We start from the raw sequence: 27,474 nt of genomic DNA, 5'->3' as shown, positions 1-27,474 counted from the left end.
GATTGGATGCAGAGAGAGCTGTCACAGAAGGGCTGGAGGTACTGGAAATGGAGAGCGTGCACTCCAGCCCTTCTGTGACAGCTCTCTCTGCATGTAATCTTCAGAGCCACAGCCAGAAAAGTTTCACCCTAAAATGTCAAAAGTAGTACCACAGTTCAAGTATCATGCAAAATCACAACGTTTTAAAAAATGCATAGTCTTTATGAACCTTCCATAAATTACAAGTCAGAGACAAAAAGCAAGGAACAATAAAGTGGCTGGGCAGGCTTTACACATATACAGGTGCATCTCAAAAAATAGGAATATCATCAAAAAGTTAATTTATTTCAGTAATTTGATTCAAAATGTGAAACTCGTATATTATATAGATTCATTACACACAGTGATATATTTCTGGTACAATAATTTTTTTTATATTAAATATGACAACCCTTAACCCACGCAGGGGTATAGCATGTCAAACAAAATAAAAAGGCATGGGTTGAGAGAACATGAGCAATTAACTTATTTAGGTAATAAATGTCCTCTGAGCGACCTAGGGAAACAAACCGAAGGTCCACATATGTATCCCAGGCCCAAGGGCCTACACGGAGAGTCCGTGTACTAGTTTGCATCAAGAAAGAAAATAAAAATGTGTTCAGTTCCACAAAATGCCCCCGGTTGGGGTGGGTAGTCAGTAAAAAAGAGCAAAATTGGTTTTGTACACAGTGATATATTTCAAGCATTTTTTTCTTTTAATTTTGATAATTAAGGCTTACAGGTAGTGAAAACCCCAAATTTAGTATCTCGGAAAGTTCGAATATTACATAAGACCAATAAAAAGAAGGATCTTTAATACAAAAATGTTGGCTTACTGAAAAAGTACGTCCATGTACAGTATAGTATGCACTCAATACTTGGTTGGGAGTCCTTTTGCATGAATTACTGCATCAATGCAGTGTGGCATTGAGGCGACCAGCCTGTGGCACTGCTGAGTTGTTACGGAAGCCCAGGTTGCTTTGATAGTGGCCTTCAGCTTGTCTGCATTGTTGGCCAAGCAACCACTGTAATACCATGATCATTAAACCAGGTATTGGTACTTTTGGCAGTGTGGGCAGGTGCAAAGTCCTGCTGGAAAATGAAATATGCATCTCCATAAATCTGGTCAGCAGAGGGAAGCATTATGTGCTCCAGAATTTCCTGGTAGAGGGCTGTGCTGACTTTGGACTTGATAAAACACAGTGGGCCAACACCAGCAGATGAAATGGCTTCCCAAATCTCCATTGACTGTGGAAACTTCACACTGGACCTCATGCAACTTGGATTCCGTGCCTCCCCATTCTTCCTCCAGACTCTGGTACCTTGATTTCCAAATGAAATGCAAAATTTACTTTTATCCGAAAAGTGGAGTTTGGACCACTGAGCAACAGTCCAGTCCTTTTTCTCCTTAGTCCCAGCAAGACGCTTCTGATGTTACCTCTGGTTCAGGAGTGCCTTGACACAAGGAATTTGACAGTTGTAGCCCATGGATATGTCTGTGTGTGGTGGCTGTTGAAGCACTAACACCAGCCGTAGTCCACTCCTTGTGGATCTCCTCCAAATTCTTGAATTGCCTTTGCTTTACAATCCTCTCTAGGCTGTGGTTATCCCTGTTGATTGGGCACCTTTTTCTACCACACTTTTTCCTTCCACTCAGCTTTCAATTAATATGCTTGGATACAGAACTCTGTGAACAGCCAGCATCTTTAGCAATGACTTTTCTGGCTTACCCTCCTTGTGAAGGGGTATCAGTGACTGTCTTCTGGATAACTGTGAAGTCAGCAGTCTTCCCCATAATTGTTTAACCTACTGAACCAGACTGAGAGACCATTTAAAGCAGGAGTCTCAAACTGACAACCCTCCAGCTGTTGCAAAACTACAAGTCCCATGAGGCATTGCAAGGCTGACAGTTACAAGCATGACTCCCACAGGCAGAGGCATGGTGGGACTTGTAGTTTGACAACAGCTCGAGGGCACTGGTTTGAGACCCCTGATTTAAAAGCTCAGGAAACCTTTACAAGTGTTTTGAGTGAGTCTACAATATTGAACTTTTTCACAATATTCTAATTTCCTGAGATACTGAATTTTGGGGTTCACAAACCTGTAAGCCATAATCCTCAAAATTAAAAGAACAAAATGCTTGAAATATATCACTCTGTGTGTAATGAATCTATATAATATAGGAGTTTCACTTTTTTGAGTTGGATTACTGAAATGAATTTTTGATGATATTAAAATTTTTTAAGATGCACCTGTAAATCAGTTGGTACAGTGGATGTGCAGATCTAACAGCTGAACATCAATCAATGTAAGAGAGTGGGGTGGAGAGTTTCCATTTGAGGAGGATTTCCCTCCTGGCATAGTAGGATGTCTATCTGTTTAGAATTGTTTTTAAATAGAAAGGAATCTGTAAATTATATAACAGAACTAAAGGATCTGGCATCCAGGATACCTCCAGTGCCTTAGTCAGTCTGGATGTGAATTGTTTCTAAAAATCAAAAAGCTTAGGGCAGCTCCACACCATGTAATAAATTGTGCCATTGGTATTCTATTTGTTGCAGAGTGGGGAGAGAGTAGGATCATAGTGATACTTTGATTAATTTTAGAGCTGAAACTGATCATTTGAAACAAACCTTTACATATTAACTATATAAAGCCTTTTTTGTGATTTACCTTTGGTACCTATGAAGCAGAATGTGCAGGTTTTTCACTGTTTACGTTTGCTCAATCAGTAGTAATGAAAAATATTTTTGGTGATTAAAAGGGATTTATGTCTTATTCACAATACCATGAGTTATTGCTTAGTCTATGGCACCCCTCAAGGATTCATTACTATAAAATTGCTCTAGCTTGTGCAATAAATTCAAGAAAAACAGAAAAGGAAGGCGTGCACACCTAGTGTATTATCAGAGATATTTATTATTTATTAAAAATGTATAAAAGTGGGTACTCACAAGATGCAACTGACAAAAAGCCATAAACACAGTGCATGGACATGCAGGGAACATGGGGTAAAGCTAACGAGTTAGCTGTACACAGTGTTCCATGAATGTTCATGCACTGTGTTTATGGCTTTTTGTCAGTTGCATCTTGTGAGTACCCACTTTTATACATTTTTTTATTAAATTATCTCTGATAATGCACTAGGTGTGCGCACCTTTCTTTTCTGTTTTTCTTGTAGTTTCTTTCTGGTTACCCCCTCTGAAGGGGCAGCATCCACCTAGTTCGAGGATACCATATATATACCTTTTTGCACCACCATTTTATCTGATAGCTCCTACTCCTCACCTTGCAAGACCCGTTAGCACTGGAACTGACTTTGTTTTATGCATTAAATTCACACTGTATCTGAGGATGTATGAAAGTAGTACTCCAGGCAAAACTCTGTCAGGAATGCTTCTTACGCCCTGTCCTAGGTGACAGCAGCAACTGGAACAGAATGTGAAAGGAAAAAAAGCTTTGGACAGACTTCTGCAAAGGCATTAACATAGCTGAGTTATAAGGAGAAAATATGTATTATTTTCATTTCTTTGCATTCTTTTTTTTTTTTTTAATACATAATGCAGCTTAATTAACCTATGTAATATATTCTGAACACAAATGTAATCATATCAATTCATGCGTTATACATTTTTGCTAAATGTTTCAGGTGACACAGCTGGCAATGATGCTGGATGCTTTAATAGAAAAGGAAATCGAGGATGTCAATGTGCTGGAATGCTACTTTATAGAAGCTTTGTATTGTTCATTGGGAGCCACATTACTTGAGAGTGGAAGAATTCAATTTGATGAGTATGTAAAGCGCTTAGCATCAATGACAACAGTTTATGATGAGAAGTCCCTGGCTGGGCCTGGAGAGCTTCCAGGTGAGTTTCAGCATTCTGATCACTGCTACAAGGTAACTGTTCCTAATGAGCATATTAAAGGAAATTCAATTATCTAATCTCTTTTTGTATAGGTCATCTGCCCACAATCTATGATTTTCATTTTGATGGTGAGAAAAAGAAATGGATACCTTGGAGCAAGCTGGTCCCAAAATACATCCATAAATCAGAGGAGAAATTTATTGATATTCTAGGTAGGTTGTGGGCTCAGTAAGTGAATATTTAACACAGTATGTCAGTCTATTTATACCAGCTTTTACTGCTGCATCAGATGCTTAACAGCAACTAGACTGCATTGAAAAAAATTACACCTAGAAACAAAAATTCTCCCTTTTATCACTTTTCATGTATGAATAGTCATTGAAGAACACTTTTAAACACTTATTAAATAATAATAATAATAATTAAAAAATAATAATTAAATGTATCTTCAAATGGTCTGGAGTTGTAAGTAGGGAACCCCAAGGCTCTGTCCTGTGACCAATTCTGTTTAATTTATTCATAAATGATATTAAGGTTGGTATAAATAGTTAATTCATGGATGATACAAAGCTTAGCAGGGTAATAACTTCACAGCAGGTTATAGAATCCTTACAGGAAGACCTTGATGAAATAAAGGGATGGAAAACTACATGACAAATGAGGTTCAATATAGAAAAATGTAAATGCAAACATAATATACAGGGGTATAGGAAAAAGTAGTGACGTAAACACATATACATGCACACACTCCCACACAAGCTGAACTGGATGGGCTGGAGTCTTTATTCAACCTCACAAACTATGATACTATAATACTTTTCATACAAAAGGCTCATTTGGATTTTGGATTATACTTTCATTATCAGATATACAGATAGAGTGTGTAATCCCTATTAACCATTTGCTTACTGGTCCAGTTCTGACATATCTTACATACAGTGCCTTGCAAAAGTATTCACCCCCTTGGCATTTTTCGTGTTTTGTTGCCTCACAACCTGGAATTATCATGGATTGTTTGAGGATTTGAATCATTTAATTTACAGAACATGCCCACAACTTTGAAGATGTTTTTTTTTATTGTGAAGCAAACAACAAATAAATATGACAAAATAACAGAAAAAGTCAATGTGCATAACTATTCACCCCCCTAAAGTCAATATTTTGTAGAGCCACCTTTTGCGGCTATTACAGCTCCAAGTCACTTTGGATAAGTCTCTATGAGCTTGCCACATTTTACCATTGGATTTTTGCCTATTCTTCCTTGTAAAATTGCTCCAGCTACTTCAAGTTGGATTGTGCTTGTGAACAGCAATCTTTAAGTTTGACCACAAATTTTCTATTGGATTGAGGTCTGGGCTTTGACTAGGCCATTCCAACACATATACATGTTTCCCCTTAAACCACTCAAGTGTTGCTTTAACAGTGTGTTTGGAGTCATTGTCCTGCTGGAAGGTGAACCTCCATCCTAGCCTCAAATCACACACAGAGTGGTACAGATTTTGCTCAAGAATATCCCTGTATTTAGCACCATCTTTTTCTCAACTCTGACCAGTTTCCCAGTCCTGACTGCTAAAAAACATCCCCACAGCATGATGATGCCACCACCATGTTTCACTGCGGGGATGGTGTTCTTTGGGTGATTTGATTTGATGTGTTGGGTTTGCGCCAGACATAGCGTTTTCTTTGATGTCCAAAAAGTAAAATTTTAGTCTCATCAGACCAGAGCACCTTGCTCCATACATTTTTGGAGTCTCCAACATGCCTTTTCGCAAACGCACAATGTGCCATTTTGTTTTTTGCTGAAAGTAATGGCTTTGCCCGGTCTGTAAGTTTTGGTGTGTGGCTGTCTCTTGGCAGGTTTGCTGTTGTGCTATGTTCTTTCCATTTGGTTATGATAGATTTGATGGTGCTCCTAGGGATCATCAAAGATTTAGATTTATTTATTTTTTTGCCTAACCCTGACTTGTACTTCTCAGCAATATTACTTGTTTCCTTAATTGTTTGGAGAGTTCCTTGGTCTTCATGGCAGTTTTTGGTTAGTGGTGCCTCTTGCTTAAGTGTTGCAGCCTCTGGAGCCTTTCAAAAAGGTGTGTGTATGTAATGACAGATCATGTGATACTTAGATTGCACACAGGTGGACATCATTTCACTAATTATGTGACTTCTGAAGGTAATTGGTTGCACCAGAGCTTTTTATGGGCTTCATAACAAAGGGGGTGAATACATATGCACATGCCAATTATCATTTTTTTATTTATGAATTTTTTTATGTACCGTATTTATCAGCGTATAACACGCACCCCAAGTTTAGGAGGGAAAAAACTTAAATTTAAATGCCAATCAATGCAGTGTTATCAGTGTCCATCTGATGCCTTGTCCATCATTGTAGAATGATCAGTGTCCATCTTGCCCAGTCTCATTGCAGCCTTGCCCAGTCTCATTGCAGCCTTGCCCAGTCTCATTGCAGCCTTGCCCAGCCTTGCCCTGTCTCATTGCAGCCTTGCCCAGGTCCATACCTGGACTGAGATGAAATGGATGTTGCAGGGCTAACCTGGTAGTGGCCTTCGGACACTGGGTTCTGCTTAAAGCACTTTTCAAACTCTGTTCTGGTAACAAATTAGCCACGGAGCACTTGCCGGATCCAAAACCACTGGCATTTCCAGATGATCCTGTTTCACAAGCTGACAACCAATGCGTTACTGAATAGAATGAAACCGTGATCCGATTGACATCAAACATAATTGTGATCTTATGCATGTTTTCCTTTGGAGAGGTAATGTGTTCCACCCACATTCTGGAGATTAAACCATTGACATGTTTGGTATCTACTTGATTATTTTCTTAAATATTTAGGTAGATACTTGTTGTGAATATAATTTTATCATATCAGGATTTATGGAATATGAATATATTTTGGTTTTAGAGTTAAAAAAAACACCAGATCAGAATGTGTATTGCTAAATCATTCCTGGATTGTTTTTTAATTGTTTTACATTTATTTAAAGGAGAAATCCAGCCTGAGCTAGTTTGGCTGGGCTTCTCTTATGGGTCACAGGAGTCCAATTTGTTTTGCACTCCTATGACCCGTTTTCAGCAGAGAGCGGTCTGAAGTCCGTTCTCTGCGGACGTCACTGTAATCAGTCCAGGCACCTTGTCATCCCGACTCTAGGAGTCTTGATCTGCCAGGTGCCTGGACTGATAGCCGCTGAGATGGCTGCTCCCTGCCCCTCCACAGCTCAGTGCTCCAGGAACAGAGCAGGAGAGCTGCTGATTGACAGCCAGCAGCTCTCTGCTCGGGGAGCTGAGAGAACAGAACCATCAGCGATGTTCTCAGTGCAGAGACACAAAAGGACAGATGCAGCAGCGGTCTGATGCTGCATCCACCTAGGTAAGTATGATTATGGGAAAAACCGGATTCCCAAACTTCTCTTTTAAAGCAGTATAAAACCCAAAAGCAAACAATTATTATATTGCGGTTTACCAATTTATAGATGCGATGGCCACATTCATTTTCTTTTTTTAGGCATTTTTTCCTTTTATTTTCATCTGGTGATCCAGCCAGTAAGCCTGTTGTTTTTCAAAACAACAAGCTCTTGCCCAGCTGTATCAGTTTACAGGGATGAGGCAAACCACTTAACACTAACAGGGGTGCTTACAACGATCAGCTTTAATTTATTCATGTAAAACCTTTATACTAAGAGAAAAAAAAACTGTTTGCTATAACAGATTATAAAGTGTGAGCTGTGGTTTGACTTAAATTTGTTAGTGCATTTACATTTTCTAGTACATTTAACACTACACCCCCCCCCCCCCCCCCAACCAAGCTGACAATGATGCTGCCTACTGTGCCCCTATACTCATTCATTTACAATGGTGGCAGTCTAAAACCGAAGGTGGGTTACTGGCCAGATCACCAGGTGAAAAGAGAGGGAAAAAAGGTTAACAGAAGAAAATGAATGCAGCTTAAAAAAGAAAACAAGTGCAACCACTACCATCTAATGACCAGTAAGCTGCAATATATTACGTTTTTGGTTTATATGAAATATGCCAGGTTTCTGCCTGGCTACAGACACAAGAAATGTATTTGTTTTGTTGCTGACTGACAGTGTTCTGTATAAATTCCAATTATGTCCACTCAGTTTGGGGTTCTTCAGACCTCATGATCATCATAGTGCTTAGTTCACATGGCCTTCAACTGTGACTGTGTATCATTGGGTCTACTTCAGATAAAATTATAAAGGGCACCACAAGTGGCAACAACACCCATTTTATTTTAGCCAAAGAAGCCTAAGGTGCCATCTGTGAAGGCTCAGGTCTTGCTGGAGGTCAAGAAAAGTTCCTTTTGTTGCTTAAAGTGCTTGTAAAGGACAAGGTTTTTTTGGCTTCATGCATTCTATGCATGAAGGTAAAAAAACCTTCTGTGTGCAGCAGCCCCCTAATACTTACCTGAGTCCCCTTTCGATCTAGAGATGTCTCAGGGGATTCACACTCCTGATTGGCCATTGGCTTCCACTGCTGTCAGTCACAGCTAGTGGGCCAATCAGAATATAGAGGAGGCTGAGCCGAGCCAAGCCGCGGGGCAGAGCCGAGCCACGGCTCTGTGTGTGAATGAACACACAGAGTAGTGGCTTGGGAGTGTGCCTGTTTGGGTGCTCCCAGAGTTGGCTGCCTGCTGTGAGGGCATCCGCCATTAGGGAGGAACTAGGAGCTCCGGTGTGGGACCCGAGAAGAGGAGGATCTGGGCTGCTCTGTGCAAAACCACTGAACAGGGCAGGTAAGTATAACATGTTTGTTATTATTAAAGAAAGAAAAAAAAAACACGTTTTTAATACTGCTTTAAGCCAAAACCTAAGCCAAATTCCAAGGTCTCCCACAAGTCTTTAGCATGAAGGTGCAGCCTCACTTTCCAAAGTGTGTGGACATCCGTTTGACTATGCAGACAATTGGACAAATTACATATCAGATGGTTGGGTGCAGGAGGCTGTTTCCAGGGACTGCAGGCTAGACTTTCGCTTCCACCCCTTTGTTTGGTTTACAGGTTCAATGCACTGAATTGCAGAACTGTTTCTGGAGTTCTACTAACCTTTTCCGTTTTCACCCCATCTTGCATCAAGGTGGCCTAAATGCATTTATTTCACCATGTTTTCACCGCCTCCATACATCAGGAAGACTTTCTGGCCTCTGTGCACATCATGGACACCTGCATACCCCCATCTTCCCCGCGCACCAGCGAGTTTTGTCCTTTACACTGCTGCGGGTGCTTTACCCTTTCAGTTTGTGGCACTCCCATTTAACCTTTCTTCTGCATCTTGGCTGGCCACAGTACTAGCATTCATTGCACTCTTGGGCCATTCCCATTGTGGGATATATGTTGAGTGATTACTTGGCCTAGATTCAGGCAGACAAAGTAGTTTTAACTTTGCACAGGTTCAGAAGGATCCTGAACTTTCTGTTTCAGTGCAGGAGCCAACTCAGCATTCACACAAGCCATAGATTTTTATTCTCAAGGAGAAACTTCAAACTCTGATGCCGGAATCATACCCTGCAGTCCAGGAATTGCCCAACCCTGCTTCTGCATGAGAGTCCTGGAGCTGATGGTAGCCTCCTGAAATTGGCGAAGTCCCTCCTTCCTTCTCTCTTTCTTGACTTTGGAAACACATAACAAACATATAGTGGGGTTTTCTCAAATTTGACCGCAAAATAGGATATATGCTTTAAACTGCACTTGGTACTTAATTCTGTTGTTTTCAGTGGGCCTGTTAACATAATGTTTTTTGTTACCCACCTCAGAGTGGGAGGGGCTATCTGAGAATGGCTCATAATTTGTATGTTTGCCAGTGTCCCGTTCTCCTGTTTTTGGCAGTATAACCTAGCAGTCAATGACTTCCTGTGTCCCTTAATGAACTCCACAAGAAGTATTTTACAGTGAGTACAAAAATCCTAGCTGAAGTGTTCCTTGTCAGTTATTTATCATTGTTTTCATAAAATTATTTAGAAAATGTAATCATATTTATTGTATATATTATATTTATATTAAAGGTCAGCCTGAAAAAAGCTTGTACCAAGCCAGAAATCTTTTTTTTATGTTTTCTAGTTCCCACTGTGGACACAACTCGCACAACTTGGCTTTTGGAGCAAATGGTGAAAATCAAACGGCCAGTAGTTCTTGTAGGTGAATCTGGGACATCAAAGACTGCAACTACTATGAACCTCCTAAGGAACCTGAACAGTGATAGCACGGTACATTGTATAGATTATTGAAGTGTCTGTGTTTTGCTGTGGCAGATGTGCAAACATTACTGCATTAAACTAAATAGAAGCTCTCCATCAAATGTGTCAGTTTACCCAATAATGGCACTGTATGACCATTAAAGTATGCTATATCCAAGTAAATATTTGGGCTGACCAGAAAAGGCTCACGTTGACACAGTTGGCTAGCTAGAACATGTGTCACAATAGATGTGGACCATCAAGAAAAAAAATCTAAGGTTTTCTAGAAATTTGTGAGGATGTGTAACCGTATGCAGTAGGATTATTCAGACTCTTAACTGTTCAAACTACGAGGCCTGATAGGAACCTTGTCTCAGCTGGCACAAGATTAGATTGTTGTCTTTCTTTTAGACTCTATTTTCTTATCATGATATAGGTAAACGTATATGCACAACTTTTATATACTGTATGTACAGTACATTTTATGTAACTGTGTACTGTACCAAGAATTGTTCACTGTAGCGGAAGAAATCCTAACATGGAAGGGATGCATAATCGAAAGTGCCATGGGTAAGGGTGCCATGGTGCTTCTGCTACCAACTTTTGTTTTTTATATTTTTGAGACACCTGGTATAAAAAAAAACGTTGTTTTCTAACATTGAATCAATATTTAAAGCGGGAGTCCGCCGGGACTCCGCGTTTTTTTTTTTTTTAAAGTCAGCTGCTACAAATACTGCAGCTGCTGACTTTTAAAATAGTGACACTTACCTGTCCAGCGCGCCCGCGATGTCGGCACCCGAAGCCGATCTGTAGATCGTCACTCGAGTGCTGCCGCCGCCATCTTGGGTATGGGAATCAGGAAATGGAGCCTTTCGGCTTCATTTCCCGGTTCCCTACTGCGCATGCGCGAGCCGCGCTGCGCAATGAGGACGGTCCCCGCTGCCTCTGGGATCTGTGTGTTTCCCAGCAGGCAGCGGGGCACTTGCGGAAGGGGGCGGGCACTTGCGGAAAGGGGCGTAATCTACGCCCCTTTCCGCAGAGAGCTAGCCCGGAAGTGGGTGCAGTTACCTGGATTATCCAGGTAACTGCACCCCCCTCCCCCCTGAAAGGTGCCAATTGTGGCGCCGGAGGGGGGGAGGATTCCGATGAGCGGAAGGTCCATTTTAGGGTGGACCTCCGCTTTAACACAGATACTCAACCTATATAGTGGAAAGGTTGTATATCTAAAAATACTGTTAAGTAATTTTCTATTATTATTTCTCTGCTGCATATTCTTAATATTTTACCCATCCATCTACAAACTGGCATACCTAAATCTCTGTTTTCTTGTCAGATGTTGCTGATTATCAATTTCTCCTCTCGTACCACATCAATGGACATCCAAAGGAATCTGGAAGCCAATGTAGAGAAACGTACAAAGGATAACTATGGGCCACCAATGGGAAAGCGCCTTCTAGTGTTCATGGATGACATGAATATGCCCAAGGTTAAATTCTTGAGCTGCCATATTACTATATCTTGTGGAACTGTTGTTCTAGACCCTAGTTATTAAACACTTATGATGGCAAGACTTCCCTTTTTCAAATCAGAAAATAATTTGCCATTTTTTTGTAAAAAAAAATAACAAGATTGTGAATATTTTAGAGGTCCTTTGTAAATAGAGTGCTTTTGTTTTATATGTGTTTTTCCTGTAATTGTTGATACTATTAGGCCACTGTAACTACCAGGTACCAATGATTTTGTATTTTCCTACGATAAACGTTGTAGTCAACAAATACCCACACGTATTTTATATTGTTGAATTTACCTACATACAGGTTGACGAATATGGGACCCAGCAGCCAATTGCCCTCCTAAAGCTTTTGCTGGAGAAGGGAGGCATGTATGATCGTGGCAAAGAACTTAACTGCAAATTCCTTCGGGACCTTGGATTCATAGCGGCAATGGGAAAGGCTGGCGGTGGCCGAAATGAAGTGGATACAAGATTCATTTCCCTTTTTAGTGTCTTTAATGTTCTTTTTCCTTCAGAAGATTCCCTGCAACACATTTACTACTCGATCTTACATGGACACACTACGGTAATTCATATTTTTGTCACTTAATTAACAGCTAATGATATCTAATTTAATGATCAAACCCTCAAAAAATATACTGTATATTAGAGCTTGCCAGTGTTTAGAAGTGGTGAAATCATTCGTTTTCTTTTTTTTTGTTTTTTTTCCCCCCTTTATTTTCTCCTGGTGATTCTGGCAGTGGCCCACTTTCTGTCCCTGGGTGACAACAGTCACCCGCTATACTGCATCTTTGCAGGAGCAACATTGTCATCCTAGGCTGCATGATCCTAGTTTGGATCACAGAACAACTCCTTCTTACCTCACCTACATAACATAGGGGGGCTGTTCTGTAGTTCACAAAGAGAATTGAGCAGGACTGATAACACTGTTTGTGATTTCCATGCAACAGAGGCACTGTTTAGTTGGCTTACTACAGGACGTTGAGCTATATCACTGGCAGGATAAATCACAACTTTTTCAGTGGCATGAATTCCAAATGTTAGCACTTTACAAAGTTCCTGGAGTACTGTGTAATTAAGAAATACTGTTTTATAAAGGTACCTACACACATTAGATATTTTCCCTCTCAAACTATGGTGACTGATCTGATGATTGTAGGTAAAGTAGATCTTGCAGTAAAATGCAAGGTCCACATATTAGATCAGGGCCTCTTTCCAATTCTGCCTGTGGTGCCTAGGCGACATCACCCTGATTCCTGGAAGACTCTGGGAATAATAGGGATTCACTGGACTGAAGCATCTTCTCATGAGTTTTGATTTACTCATCATTCCCAGGAATCTCCCAAGGAGGGTAGTAGCATCAGGCCCCACAATAAGGTACACTTTTCAACTACTATCACAGGGGGAGAGGGAGGGGGCCAAGATCTAATAAGCAAACCTTGTATTTTACTGCAAGGTCTGTTTTACAGAACAAATTAGACCTCTTCAGCGTGGTGCATTGCAGAAAAGTGCAATTTCTGTTCATTAGCGTTACGGTGCTATTTATACTCAGTGACATCCCAAAACATTACCACAACACACATTTTTGTGTTTATCAGAAAAATAAATGTAAAATTAAACTGTGGTTAACTTTCTGCCCTATACAGCTATTCAATGAAGATGTTCAGGCCATATGTGACAAGCTGACTTCGTGCACCTTGGAGTTATATAAAATGATTGTCCGTGACCTTCCTCCAACCCCTTCAAAGTTCCATTATATATTTAATCTCCGGGACCTTTCCCGAGTATTTCATGGACTGGTTCTTACTACCTCAGAAAGGTATAGTTTTTCGTGTGACATTTCATGTGTTAAATTTGTCATTTAATAGCAGTAGGTGGCTGGAAAAAAACTACTAAAAGATATATATTTTTTTATTTCTAACCCTATCCCTGCTTTGCATTGGAAACAACAGACAATTACACATATGTTATGTTACAGTTGTGTTTTGTAGTCATCCTTACGTAATGCAGCTCCCAGTTGTATATACAGTATAGGAGTCCATCTTCCCTCAGCTCAGAACTTCTCTATGGAGCGTGCATTGCATCGTGTCATTGATCAAGCCGTGGAGGAGCGTCTTCTAATATTTTCTTTGATAGGTCAATATCAGACAGCAACAAAATGTATGTTCATCACTGCAAGTACTGTTTCCCACCTAGCAATTTCAATTATTGTGGAAAATGGGGAAGAATTCTGCATATAATAGTTTTAAAAAGTTGAATGTAAAAACACAATATAGCAAAGCCTTGATAAAGGTGGACTCTGAACCACCAAAACGTCTGTGAATAAAAGCCTTTTTTGGATGACATGTATGTGAGTGCCCTACTTCCACAAACATGTATTGGGCATTTATTCAGTGTGCACCCAGGACCTTTCTATTTTGTGTATGTGGAGATCAACCATTGTTTCTTTCTGGATATATATAGTGCTGATTTGAACTGTTTATGTTTTGCTTCGGATGCAGATTTCAGACGGTGAGTCAGATGGTGAGAGTTTGGAGGAATGAAACTTTACGGGTTTTCCATGACAGACTAATCAATGAAGATGACAAGAGAGTGGTAGGTGAACATGTGGATTCATTTTATAATGAACATTTGTAATAAGAACAGTCAACATACTCAAAATAAAATACACACCATTTTTATTAGTAAACCCTTTCTTACCGTCACTAAGCTGAAATCACTTTTGTGTTAAATTTCAATAGAAAAATGATTAGTGTTTACACATTGGATGTACAATTGATACCTCAACAATATATTGCAAAAGTAGTCTTGTAGCCTAGCAAGCTACACCTATCTATTTTTGAAATATTGGTTTTGGCATTTTTGTAAACTTGAACTGCCATGTATCCATGATTGTACTTAACATGAAGACCTGTCAGTTCTAGTTTTTATATGACAGCTAATTGACATGCTTGTTAAATGGTTAAGATAAAATTTGTTAAAGCCACTTTAATGTGTTCAGTGTAAAACACATCAGTAAGAATTTTTAAAGAAATTTATAACATTTACTATATGTCTGAAAGAACTTTAAAGACTATATAATATGAGGGGACGTGACCAGATATAAACCAGGCAGGATGTGTTTTACTGGAGCTCCACACGTACACTGCACATCCGTTTTTAGGAGCTTTTCTGTCCACTATCCAGTACCAGAGGTACCGGGTTCTGCCGCTGCACTCCAGGACATGAGAAAAGGGGCCTCCAAGCCAGGGCACCAGGTGCAGAAGTGTCAGCGCCAGACATACGTGGCCCGGAGCTAGGTCCCGCCCCTGCTATCTTGCCTTCTACTCACACAGTAAAGGACGCCAAGAAGCAGGCCAGGAAGATTGCACTTGCAGTGACTGTGCAGGATCCGGACCCTGGAGTTTCCGTCGGCCTCTCAGGAGCAGGAAAACCCACAGGAATCCATTACTCGGCCCATTATGGTAAGCAGCTTCAAAATAGGGCTGATGATGCAGAAGACAGGCAGAGAAGGAACAATGTGAGAGTGATGGGGCTGCCTGAGGGGGCTGAAGGGGCTAAACCAGCCATGTTTGCTGAACAATTCTTCAAACAGCTCCTAGTACTCGAGGAACTCCCCCCCACTTATGTGGTCAAACAGGCTCACAGGGCCACCACAGGCAGACGTCCCCCTGTGGAATTCCCCAGGCCTTTCTTGGTCAGATTCCTGAACTGCAGGGATGGGACATGATCCTAGCAGAATCCAGGAAACACCAGGAGCTACGCTTTGGAAATGCTCGTGTGATATTGTTCCCTGATTTCTCTGCAGAAACCCAGAAAAGGAGACGCTCATTCAACGATATCTGGAAAATATTGAGAGCTAAGGCTATACAATACAGCATGCTATATTCCAGCAGGCTACGAGTATAGTACAATAGAGCGGTGACATTTTTTGACAACCCACTGGCTGCCTGTGAATGGCTGGACAGGATCCCATAAAGATTGCCTGGGCTATAAGTATTTCCTTTCAACCTTGTTGCACCTGTTGTGCCTTTATCCAGGTCCTCAAGCGATTCCTGTTGGAGTTATGCTTTAAATATCCCTTAATTACATATCCAATGTATGAACCTACCTGTTGTACCTACTAAATGTCCATAGATGGCACCAGATGATAGGTTTTTCAGCTACTGCCCTTTTTCTCTCTTTTTTTTTTCTTTTTGTTTCAACGTGAAGTTGTTTTTTTGCCCTGCAAATGCTCCTAGTCTTGTTCTAAGTGGAGCCTTCTGGTACACTCAAAAAAATTATCTGTCAAACATTTGAACGTCTGTTTAACTTCCAGAACGTTTTGATGGTTATGTTTGGGACTAAAGATAAATTCCGCACTTTGTTTTTTTTCTTTAGAATTTTTCTGTTTTTTTTCTTTTACTTTTTTGGTTCTGGTATAATGGGAGGGGGGTTTTGTTTCAGTTCAAGCTCAGTTCTCAGCTCTCACAGGTATTTTGGCACCAATCTAGGGTGGTGGTGCCCTCTTATTTTAGTTCACATTGTGACATTGTTCTTGCTTGGGCCCCCCGGGCTCCAGCAAAGCAGTTTTTGGACTCTATAGTCATGACTAATCAGATTAAAATAGTATCTTGGCATATACAGGGGCTAAATAAATTCAAATGGGCCACAATGTTTCAATATCTTAAGAAGTCTACCCCACATGTCGTCCTCAATTGGATGGGAACAGGGTTCTTGCCCTGCGAAGGCCCTGGATACAAAGGACATTTCATGCAACTTACACCACTTTTGCAAAGAACGTGTCCATCCTAGTCAGTAAGGCTTTTCCGTGCACTGTACACCAGGTGATCTCAGATCCGGGCGGGCGATATGTGGCAGTGGTCTTAGATATTTGCTACTATAAGCTGTTGTTGGTGAATATTTACTTACCTCCCCCGTTTACAGTGCAATTGTTATATAACTTGTTTGTTAAGCTGGCTCCTCATGCCCATATCCCATTGATGCTGATAGGAGAATTCAATGCCACTTGGACTCTTCCAATCTGGGTAGAACGGGGTCTGTCGAGCTTCTGTCCTGGGCCTCGGTGACTGGGCTGACGGAACTATGGTGCTATAAAAATCCTACTGTCACAGTCCCATCGCTTATCGGCCAGGATAGACCTGGCTTTTGGCAACCCAGCTTTGCTGCCATTTATGCAGGGGATTTAATATTTGGCGGGGGGCATGTCTGATCACAATCCACTTTCCCTCTCCTTGGTGTTTCCTGCTGGGAAGGGGTCACGGAGCTGGAAACTCTCACAGAGCTAACTCTCTTTTTGCAGAGGGCAGTAAAAATGGTAAACTGCTGGCCCTGTTGGTGGCTGACAATAGCCAGATTGAGAATATTCCTGTCATCAGGTGTAGGAATGGAGACCTAGCTAATGATCCTTCTGGTATTATGGATGAATTAGGGATTTTTTTTCCAATCTATATGCACCTATTCCGAAATATGATCAGACTGCCCTGAGTGCACTGTTGGAGGGTCTTGTACTCCCGAGTTTGTTGGATTCAGACCAGCTGGCTCTGGACGCCAAGATCACTACCAAAGAGGTGGTTTCGGCCATCTTTGCCTTTCCACCCCACAAGGCCCCCAGGCTAGATGGGTTTCCTGCTGACTTTTACAAGAAGTATGTATATCAGTTGGTCCCCAGACTTACTGCAGTTTCAGAGCACTGCTTGCAACAACAGTGGCTCTCTGACTCAATGCTTAAGGCATACATGATTCTGTTATTGAAACCAGGTAAGGACCCCCTTGAATCTTCTTCTTACAGGCCTATAGCCTAACAAAATATGAACCTGAAAATTCTAATGAAAGTGTTGGCCAATAGACTTGCTGGGTTTATTTCCTCTCTGGTAGATATTGATCAGACAGGCTTTATGCCTGGCAAGTCTACTGATACGAACCTGCAAAGACTTTTTACGCACATACAACTACCTAACCTTGACTCCCCTACTGGAATCATAGTCTCTATTGATATTGAAAAGGCCTTCGATTTGATAGACTGGCAATATATGCTCATGGTTCTGGAGAAAATGGGCTTCAGCCCAGTCTTCAGAACATGGATTTCACTTTTATATAGCAACCCCAAGGTTGGGCATTTATACTTCCCCTTTTTTTTCGGTGGGTAGAGGCACCAGGCAGGGTTGCCCTCTGTCACCCTTCCTATATGCTCTCATGATGGAGCCACTGGCAATTGCCCTAAGATCGTCTCCAAAGGTTGGGGCAGTCAGAGTAGGTACCATTGATGAATGCCTGACACTCTATACTGATTTGTTGCTGTTCCTACGGGACCCAAGGGAATCGCTGACAGCAGCTTTGCAGATTATGAATAATTTCACTGCTTTCTCAAGTTTGAGGGTTAACTGAAACAAATCATCTATCCTGCCACTGGATCCAGGTGCAAGAGAAGTGGCAAACCCTAATTTGCCATCGAAATGGGTGTCCACAATTGCATATTTAGGAGTCAAAGTCACAGCAAATACTGCCGGGTATGTGCCCCTTAATCTGACACCCTTACTGACCCTCTTTAAACAGAAGGCCTAAGAGTGGCAATAACTTCCATTATCATTAATAGGGAGGATTAACCTGTTAAAGATGAAAATTCTCCCAGTTATTTAATATTTTCTAAGACACGCACCCATATGGATACCTAAATCTTTCTTTAAAAAGTTGGATAGCATCACCAGTTCATTCCTATGGTCCCCAAGGTCACCCAGGATAGGGCTAAAGATACTTCAAGAATCTTCGGGTCAGAGAGCCTTGCCAGATTGAAGGAAATATTATATAGTGAGCCAGATGGTGTTTGCACACCGCTGGCTGATTTCTGATGCTGGGGACTTGGCCTCGGTATTAGGGGCAGCATACCTGGGATCATATGAGTCTTTAAGATTTAAGATTGGCCATTCATAGAGGTACTAAGTCGGTTTTCTTCCCCTTATGATGTCTATGAAAGCCACCATCAAGGCATGGTAAGAGGCTGTTGTATTGGCCTGCCCTAATCATCTGGGCTTTTATCCCATGACCCCCTTGTGGATGAACCCCAAATTGCCTCACTTCTATTCTTTTGAAGATCCCATGACGTGGGTATTTAAGGAGCTTAAACTACTCAAATACATCACTAGGGAGGTGGAATTACTGACCTTTGACCAGCTCAAATGTAGTAATGACGTTACCAATTTGCACTACTTCAGATTTCTCCAGCTATATCACGTCTTCTAGGCCCAGTTTAAAGACAGGGCCATTGAGTCCTTCTCCTCAGTCTTATGCCGCGTACACACGACCAGACTTATGTCCGACAGACTTCCGAAGGAGTTCTGCCGGAGTTCTGACGGACTTTCCGAATGATCGGACTTGGCCACACACAATCACACCAAACTCCGACGGATTCGAACGTGATGACGTACGACTGGACTCGAATAAGGAAGTTCATAGCCAGTAGCCAATAGCTGCCCTAGCGTCGGTTTTAGTCCGTCGGAATAGCATACACACGAGCAAATTTTTCGGTAGGAACTGGGTCCGGCGGAGTTCCGTCGGAAAAATTTGAAGCATGTTCCATTTTCTAAAGTCTGTCAGACTTTTGCGAATCAAAAGTCCGTTGCAGCCCACACACGATCGAATAGTCTGCCGGAATCATTCACTTTGGATGTTGAAAAGTCTGCTCGTGTGTACGGGGCTTTAGAAAACCTTCTCACATCTGACAAACTTTTCAAAACACTCTGTTACCTACAAGGAGTTAAAAAACTACTATTGGCAGTGGTTAAATCTAGGGAAAGGTGGGAGGTAGAGGTCTCTGACATCCAGGGCGAGTGGAATGACATGTGGGATCACCCCTTTCAGCACTTGGTAGCAGCGAGGGACAGGCTGATCCACTTTAAATTCTTGCGTAAAGTTTATTATACACCGGCTAGATACCCGAATAGTAATACCCGAATGTTCTGGCAGAATGTTAGAGAAAAGGCAGCCACCTTTTCGTGGCTGCCGACCTTATCTTCTGGGGGTGCCCTCAGATCCAACAATTTTGGACTGAGGTTACCTCCTGCATAGCAGAGGTCCTGGTGGTCCCAGTCCCCCAGACAATTAGCGTGTGTCTCCTGGGATTAGTGGAAGAGGTGGTCCTGTCTCGGGCTCACAGAACTCTGATCAACATCTGATTGTTTTATGGTAGGAAGGCCATATTGTTACACTGGAAGAAACCGGAGGCCCCATCCTTGTCCTTTTGGAAGGGGTTGGTGAATTCAATGATGCCCTATTATGAAGCAAAATACCTGTCAAGGGGATGTGGGAAGAAATTTGATAAGGTATGGCAGGCATGGTATAACTCAGATGTCACGGTGGGGTAGGAGTCCTAGTGACCTTGACCGCTATTAAGTGTATATCCGCTTAATATCCTAGTCAGGGATGGAAGGTATCTGAGGCTCAATGTACTCTAGTTTGCTTATATTGTTGGGGGGGATTTCAGCTATAATTATTGCTTGGGTTTAAATAATGGAGGTAATGGGGCACTGCACGAATACTCCTGGAGATATGTATTGAGTACCACGTGCACTAATGTCCGGATACAAGGTCTCTGTGAGGAGTGTGGAGAACTGAGTCTTAAGTTGTGGCAGGGTGGGGGGAGGGGGGTGCACGACAGTAATTACATGTCTAGTTAGAACCTTTGTTAGTTAATCTGAATGTTATCGTAATGGTTGGCCATGTTGGCCGTATGTGTGCCCCGGTGTTGTGCCGAGTCACTTTTCTACTGTATGTTATATTAAAGTCAATAAAAAGAATATTACAAAAAAAGACTGTATAATATAAACCCTTTTATGTCAAGATGCATTCGTTGGTGGGGGGGGAGCTGGCTTGGCAATGGGACATATAGGTCTTTTAAATTCCACTTGACCAGAAAATTACTATCTGGTCCTAGGTCCTGGGGATGCTAGAACCTAGGCTGGAGTAAGCCTTGTTGGGAGTAATGTACTTCTCTTGCTGAATGCTAATAATGTTTTCCTTTTTTTTTTATCCAACAAGGTTCAAGGTCACCTTCAAAGTTTGATAGATGAACACTTCAAAACTGACTTAGAATACGCCATGAGGGACCCAATTCTGTTTGGCGACTTCAGAACCGCAATGAATGAAGGAGAACCACGAGTATATGAAGACATTCAGGATTATGATGCAGTAAAAGCTCTCTTTCAGGTAAAATATGTTTGAATGAATAAACGTGGTTAATAAAATATTAAGTTGGCCATGTCTTATATTCGCATGCGATGCAATAAGTTTGATCTCGCAGTAAACACAAAGTGGTGTATAATGGCTGGTTCTGTGTTCATGTTAATAATATTTTCTAGTCCGTTATCCTTGGGAATGTCTTGTGATTGAAGTCAAATTGTTCTTCTTTCTGCAAAAGTTGAAATCATGTGTAATGCTTCCAACAATTAACAGTGCAAACTCATGTCTTCAAGGATATATTTGCCAATTTAAGATCATATATGCTGCATGTTCAAGTATATGATAGCTGTATGTTTGTTGATTATTTGTGTGTATAATCTGTAAACCTACAACTACTTGAGAATTTTAAATAATTACTGTTGTTGTTTCCAGGAAATCCTTGAGGAGTACAATGAAAGTAAGACTAAAATGAACTTGGTTCTCTTTGATGATGCACTTGAACATTTGACTCGAATACACCGAATTATAAGGATGGATCAAGGTCATGCTCTGCTGGTTGGTGTAGGAGGGTCAGGGAAGCAATCTCTTGCTCGACTAGCTGCCTTTGCTGCTGGATATGAGGTTTGCTTAAATAACTGTGAGATATATTGGGTACATTTCTCATTCTGTCATGCAACATTGATCAAAAATATTATGCCATCTGATTAGGTCTTTGAAATCGTTTTGAGCCGAGGATATGGAGAAAACAGTTTCCGTGAGGATCTGAAGAATCTTTACATTAAACTCGGTCTTGAAAATAAGAAGATGATTTTTCTGTTTACTGATGCGCACGTGGCTGAAGAAGGATTTCTTGAACTTATCAACAACATGTTAACATCAGGTGTGCCCAACCACTTTTGTAGTGTTGCATATATTCAAAGCAGTGCCCATTACACATCATATTATCCTGCCACCCTTTACCATTTAGCATAAAACACTATTTGTGCATCTGATAATCCATGTCTGAATGATTCAATTTAAAAATGTATCCAAACTCAAGGACAAAAAAATTATATACTACAGCTTAGCAGTTCTTCGAAATGGTGGCTACATTTTTTTTCTTCGTTCAGGCTGTTTCCGTTATCGGACAGATATAACAAAACCGATACAAGGAAAATTACGTATCTTCCTTAGGGGGATGAGGAAGATATGTAATTTCCCTTGTATCAACACGCGTAGGGGAGGGGACAAGATGGTGCAGGAGGCAGCTGGTCTGTCTCCGTGAACGAGCCTATGACTTTAACAATTTCCCAGGGTTTTAAGGCTTTGAATAGAGTGGTGCACTGACATACCAGGTCTATGTGAGTACCCTGGACTGGGGTTTTTTTGTATAATAAATTGTGTAAAAAACTATATCACACTATGGAGTTTTTTACTACTGTTTATATATGAGGAGACAGCGTTATTGATCAGTTCGGGATCCCACAGCTAACTTTGAATCCATAGGCGATTCGCATGGGTGACTTGACCAAACTTAAATGTGAGGTCACACGCTCAGAGGTGAGCGGCTATTACTTAAGGGTGGGGAGCACCTGAGTGTGGACACTGCAACACGTTTTTTTGATCACTTCCATCAATGGACTCACAATTATATGTTTGATAAGGACTTTTATGTTATATATGATCAGGACATTACAATTTGTATGTACTACAGCACTTTATTTTTCACTTCTGTGTCACTATATATATATATATATATATATATATATATATATATATATTTTTTATAATTAGGATTTATTATAAGTAACCTGCTGTTATTAATTATTAATTATATGAGTTTGAGGTGTGAGATCTTATAGGGTTGTATATGTCACAAGGATATGCCACTACTTTATCTTTAATGTATACTTCACTTCAGTTATGTTATGAATTCGATTTTTCACAGCAGAGCATCATACTGCACTATTGACACTTTAATTTTACTGCTGTTATAGCAGACTATTAGGTAGGTAGCACAGCACAACATTTTTTATTTTTTATTCTTATTTACTATGGCTGTTTTCTAGCTGCCCAAAAAACACTTTTGACGTAAAGGGACACTTTTTGGATGCCATGGACATTCTCAAGTTTCCAGGCCGAACGAACAGCATATGTAATATAAAAGTGCATGCAGGTCACCGGAAAAAGCACTAGGGACAAAAGGGATGTGAAGTGATTTGATACAGTAATGTAATCTTACAGATTACAGTGTGCTGCATGTGTTATTTTTTTTGCACTTTTTAAATTTGCTGCCGGGCTCCGCCCCCATGCTTCATGGCGCTTGTAGGGAACAGAGCCAGGCACACAGTACATCGGGCGGAGGACACAGCCCGAGGACATCGCAGGATCCTGGGGACAAGATAAGTAACCTTGCCTGGATCCTGCAATGCAGTCCCGAGTGTGGCTCGGGTTTACCGCTTTTGGTAGTGAAAATTCACCCTGAGCCACACTCGGGAATACCGTTAGAAAGGTTAACAGACCAAAAGGGAGCAAATGAAAAGTTCATTATTACAGTTTACATACACTTTAACCCCCCTGGCGGTAGTCCTGAGTCTGGCTCGGGATGAAAATTCAGTACCATTAGCGGTAACCCCCGAGCCAGACTTGGGACCACATCGCTGGTTTCAGGATGAGCTTACTTACCTTATCCCCCGGATCCAGCGATGTCCCCCCGCAGTGCGAGCGGCTCGTCCTCCGCTTGATGTATCACATCACCGGGCTCGGTTCCCTGCGAGTGTTTCAACGCACAGGGACAGAGAACGCCACCAAATTCAAAAAGTAAAACACACACTATACATACAATATAATGTAATCTTACAGATTACATTACTGTATGCAATTATTTCACATCCCCTTTGCCCCTAGTGGTCTACCCAGTGCCCTGCATGCAGTTTTATAATATAAAAACTGTTCTTTCTGCCTGGAAACTGGAGATTGTCCATAGCAACCAAAACTGTCCCTTTACATCAAAAGAGGTTTTAGACCAGCTAGAAAACAGCGATAATAAATTAGAATCACTCACAGAATTGAGCGATAGCGATTTGGGGGGAGATCCTTCATCAAATACTGAAAAGTAATGACAGTGACAATTCTGCAACTGAGCAAATTTCAGTGTTTTTGATTTGATTACATTATTGAATCATTTTTATTATTATTATATTATTATTTGGTATAATTATTTATAGTTATTTATTATATTATAATTTATGATTTAATTTTTCAAACTTTATCATACCCGGGATGTCTGCTAGACTCTGGTTTGGACAGATTTAAGTGAGTTATTGCTAAGAATTACAGGACTACAATATAAAACGCCAAATTTTCATACAAAATAGTGGTACCGCTTTCAGCCCCTAAAATCTGAAATAATCATACTGCCAGGGAGGTTAAAAAGCATTTTATTTTTTCTGGGAGTATGAAATATAAGAAATTGAAACTGCAGCTGCATGTGGAAAATAAAGCCTATAGCTATTTAACAACTGTATCAAAAACCACCGCATTATTTTACATACAGTGCATTGAAAAGTTTTCATACCCCTTGAAAATGCCCCTATTTTGTCATGTTACAACCAAAAACGTGAATGTATTTTATTGGATAGACCAACACAAAGTGGCACGTAATTGTTAAGTGGAAAGAAAATGATAGATGGTTTTCAATTTTTTTTTACAAATAAATATGTGAAAAGTGTGTTGTGCATTTGTATTCAACCCCCTTTATGCTGATACGCCTAACTAAAATCTAGTGGAACTAATTTCCTTCTGAAGTCATCTAATTAGTAAATAGAGTCCACTTGTGTGTAGTTTGATCTCAGTATAAATACAGCTGTTCAGTTAAACCCTCAGAGGTTTGTTACAGAATCTTAGTGAACAAACAGCATCATGAGGGCCAGGGAACACACCAGACAGGTCAGGGATAAAGTTGTGGAGAAGTTTAACCACCTTCAGACCGGACCATTTTGCTGGTAAATGACCAGAGGTCTTTTTACACTTTGGCACTGCGCTGCTTTAACTGGTAATTGCGCGGTCATGCAATGTTGTACCCAAACGAAATTTGCGTCCTTTTCTTCCCACAAATAGAGCTTTCTTTTGATGGTATTTGATTGCCTCTGCGATTTTTATTTTTTGCGATATAAACGTAAAAAGACCACAAATTTTGAAAAAAAATGATATTTTCTACTTTTTGTTATTAGAAAAATCCAATAAACTCAATTTTAGTCATACATTTAGGCCAAAATGTATTCAGCCACATGTCTTTGGTAAAAAAAAAGTCAATAATTGTATATTTATTGGTTTGCGCAAAAGTTGTCACATCTACAAACTAAGGTACATTTTCTGGAATTCACGCAGCTTTTCAGCTTCATTTCTTGAGGTGGTAAAATGGCAGGGCAGTACAAAACCCCCCCAAATGACCCCATTTTGGAAAGTAGACACCCTAAGGAAATTGATAAGAGGCATGTTGAGCCCATTGAATATTTTATTTTTTTGCCGCAAGCGATTGAATAATGACAAAACAAAATTTTTTTTTTTTTTTACACAAAGTTGTCACTAAATGATATATTGCTCACACATGCCATGGTTATATGTGGAATTGTACCCCAAAATACATTCTGCTGCTTCTCCTGAGTACGGGGATACCACATGTGGTCGACTTTTTGGAAGCCTAGCCGCGTACGGGGCCCCGAAAGCCAAGCACCGCCTTCAGGATTTCTAAGGGCATACATATGTCATTTTACTCCTCACTACCTATCACAGTTCTGAAGGCCATAAAATGCCAAGATGGCACAAAACCCCCACAAATGACCCCATTTTAGAAAGTAGACACCCCAAGCTATTTGCTGAGAGGCATGTTGAGTCCATGGAATATTTTATATTTTGCCACAAGTTGCGGGAAAATTACAAACTTTATAAATTTTTCACAAAGTTGTCACTAAATGATATATTGCTCACACATGCTATGGGCATATGTGAAATGACACCCCAAAATAAATTCTGCTGCTTCTCCTGAGTATGGGGATACCACATATGTGGGACTTTTTGGGAGCCTAGCCGTGTACGGGGCCCCGAAAACCAAGCACCGCCTTCAGGCTTTCTAAGGGCGTAAATTTTTCATTTCACGCCTCACTACCTATTACAGTTTTGAAGGCCATAAAATGCCAAGATGGCACAAAACCCCCCCAAATGACCCCATTTTAGAAAGTAGACACCCCAAGCTATTTGCTGAGAGGCATTTTGAGTCCATGGAATATTTTATATTTTGCCACAAGTTGCGGGAAAATTACAAACTTTTTTTTTTTTTTTTTTCACAAAGTTGTCACTAAATGATATATTGCTCACACATGCCATGGGCATATGTGAAATGACACCCCAAAATAAATTCTGCTGCTTCTCCTGAGTACGGGGATACCACATATGTGGGACTTTTTGGGAGCCTAGCCGCGTACGGGGCCCCGAAAACCAAGCACCGCCTTCAGGCTTTCTAAGGGTGTAAATTTTTCATTTCACGTCTCACTACCTATTACAGTTTTGAAGGCCATAAAATGCCAAGATGGCACAAAACCCCCCCAAATGACCCCATTTTAGAAAGTAGACACCCCAAGCTATTTGCTGAGAGGCATGTTGAGTCCATGGAATATTTTATATTTTGCCACAAGTTGCGGGAAAATTACAAACTTTTTTTTTTTTTTTTTTTTTCACAAAGTTGTCACTAAATGATATATTGCTCACACATGCCATGGGCATATGTGAAATGACACCCCAAAATAAATTCTGCTGCTTCTCCTGAGTACGGGGATACCACATGTGTGGGATTTTTTGGGAGCCTAGCTGCGTACGGGGCCCCGAAAGCCAAGAACCGCCTTCAGGCTTTCTAAGGGCGTAAATTTTTGATTTCACGCCTCACTACCTATTACAGTTTTGAAGGCCATAAAATGCCAAGATGGCACAAAACCCCCACAAATGACCCCATTTTAGAAAGTAGACACCCCAAGCTATTTGCTGAGAGGCATGTTGAGTCCATGGAATATTTTATATTTTGCCACAAGTTGCGGGAAAAGTACAAACTTTTATTTTTTTTTATTTTTTTTTCACAAAGTTGTCACTAAATGATATATTGCTCACACATGCCAGGGGCATATGTGAAATGACACCCCAAAATAAATTCTGCTGCTTCTCCTGAGTACGGGGATACCACATGTGTGGGACTTTTTGGGAGCCTAGTCGCGTACGGGGCCCCGAAAACCAAGAACCGCCTTCAGGATTTCTAAGGGTGTAAATATTTGATTTCACACCTCACTACCTATCACAGTTTTGAAGGCCATAAAATGCCAAAATAGCACAAAACCCCCCAAAATGACCTCATTTTGGAAAGTAGACACCACAAGCTATTTGCCGAGAGGCATGGTGAGTATTTTGCAGCTCTCATTTGTTTTTGAAAATGAAGAAAAAAAAAAATAATGTATATTTTTTTTCTTTTTTTCAATTTTCAAAACTTTGTGACAAAAATGAAGGTCTGCAAAATACTAACCATACCTCTCGGCAAATAGCTTGGGGTGTCTCCTTTCCAAAATGGGGTCACTTGGGGGGATTTTGTGCTATCTGGGCATTCCATGGCCTCCGAAACTGTGATAGGCAGTGAGGAATGAAATCAAAAATTTACACCCTTAGAAATCCTGA

At 40.8% G+C, this 27,474-nt stretch overlaps 1 protein-coding gene across 1 annotated transcript in view; it reads left to right on the top strand.

The window, feature by feature from the left end:
• Positions 1 to 27,474, top strand: part of DNAH10 (dynein axonemal heavy chain 10) — a 245,701-nt gene that overhangs the window by 112,145 nt on the left and 106,082 nt on the right. The window contains exons 42-51 of the mRNA XM_077461854.1: positions 3,668 to 3,884; positions 3,977 to 4,096; positions 9,979 to 10,124; positions 11,428 to 11,580; positions 11,912 to 12,172; positions 13,254 to 13,426; positions 14,109 to 14,202; positions 20,641 to 20,808; positions 21,214 to 21,402; positions 21,490 to 21,661. Coding sequence (XP_077317980.1) covers positions 3,668 to 3,884; positions 3,977 to 4,096; positions 9,979 to 10,124; positions 11,428 to 11,580; positions 11,912 to 12,172; positions 13,254 to 13,426; positions 14,109 to 14,202; positions 20,641 to 20,808; positions 21,214 to 21,402; positions 21,490 to 21,661 — 1,693 coding nt within the window. The remainder of the gene's footprint in view (positions 1 to 3,667; positions 3,885 to 3,976; positions 4,097 to 9,978; positions 10,125 to 11,427; positions 11,581 to 11,911; positions 12,173 to 13,253; positions 13,427 to 14,108; positions 14,203 to 20,640; positions 20,809 to 21,213; positions 21,403 to 21,489; positions 21,662 to 27,474) is intronic.

The sequence above is a fragment of the Lithobates pipiens genome, unplaced genomic scaffold (genome assembly GCF_037356315.1).
Source record: "Lithobates pipiens isolate NorthernLeopardFrog02 unplaced genomic scaffold, aLitPip1_a1.2 Scaffold_3, whole genome shotgun sequence".
Classification (NCBI taxonomy): Eukaryota; Metazoa; Chordata; class Amphibia; order Anura; family Ranidae; genus Lithobates; species Lithobates pipiens.
The sequence above is the reverse complement of the archived record's forward strand: the minus strand, read 5'-3'. Positions and strand labels throughout refer to the sequence as shown.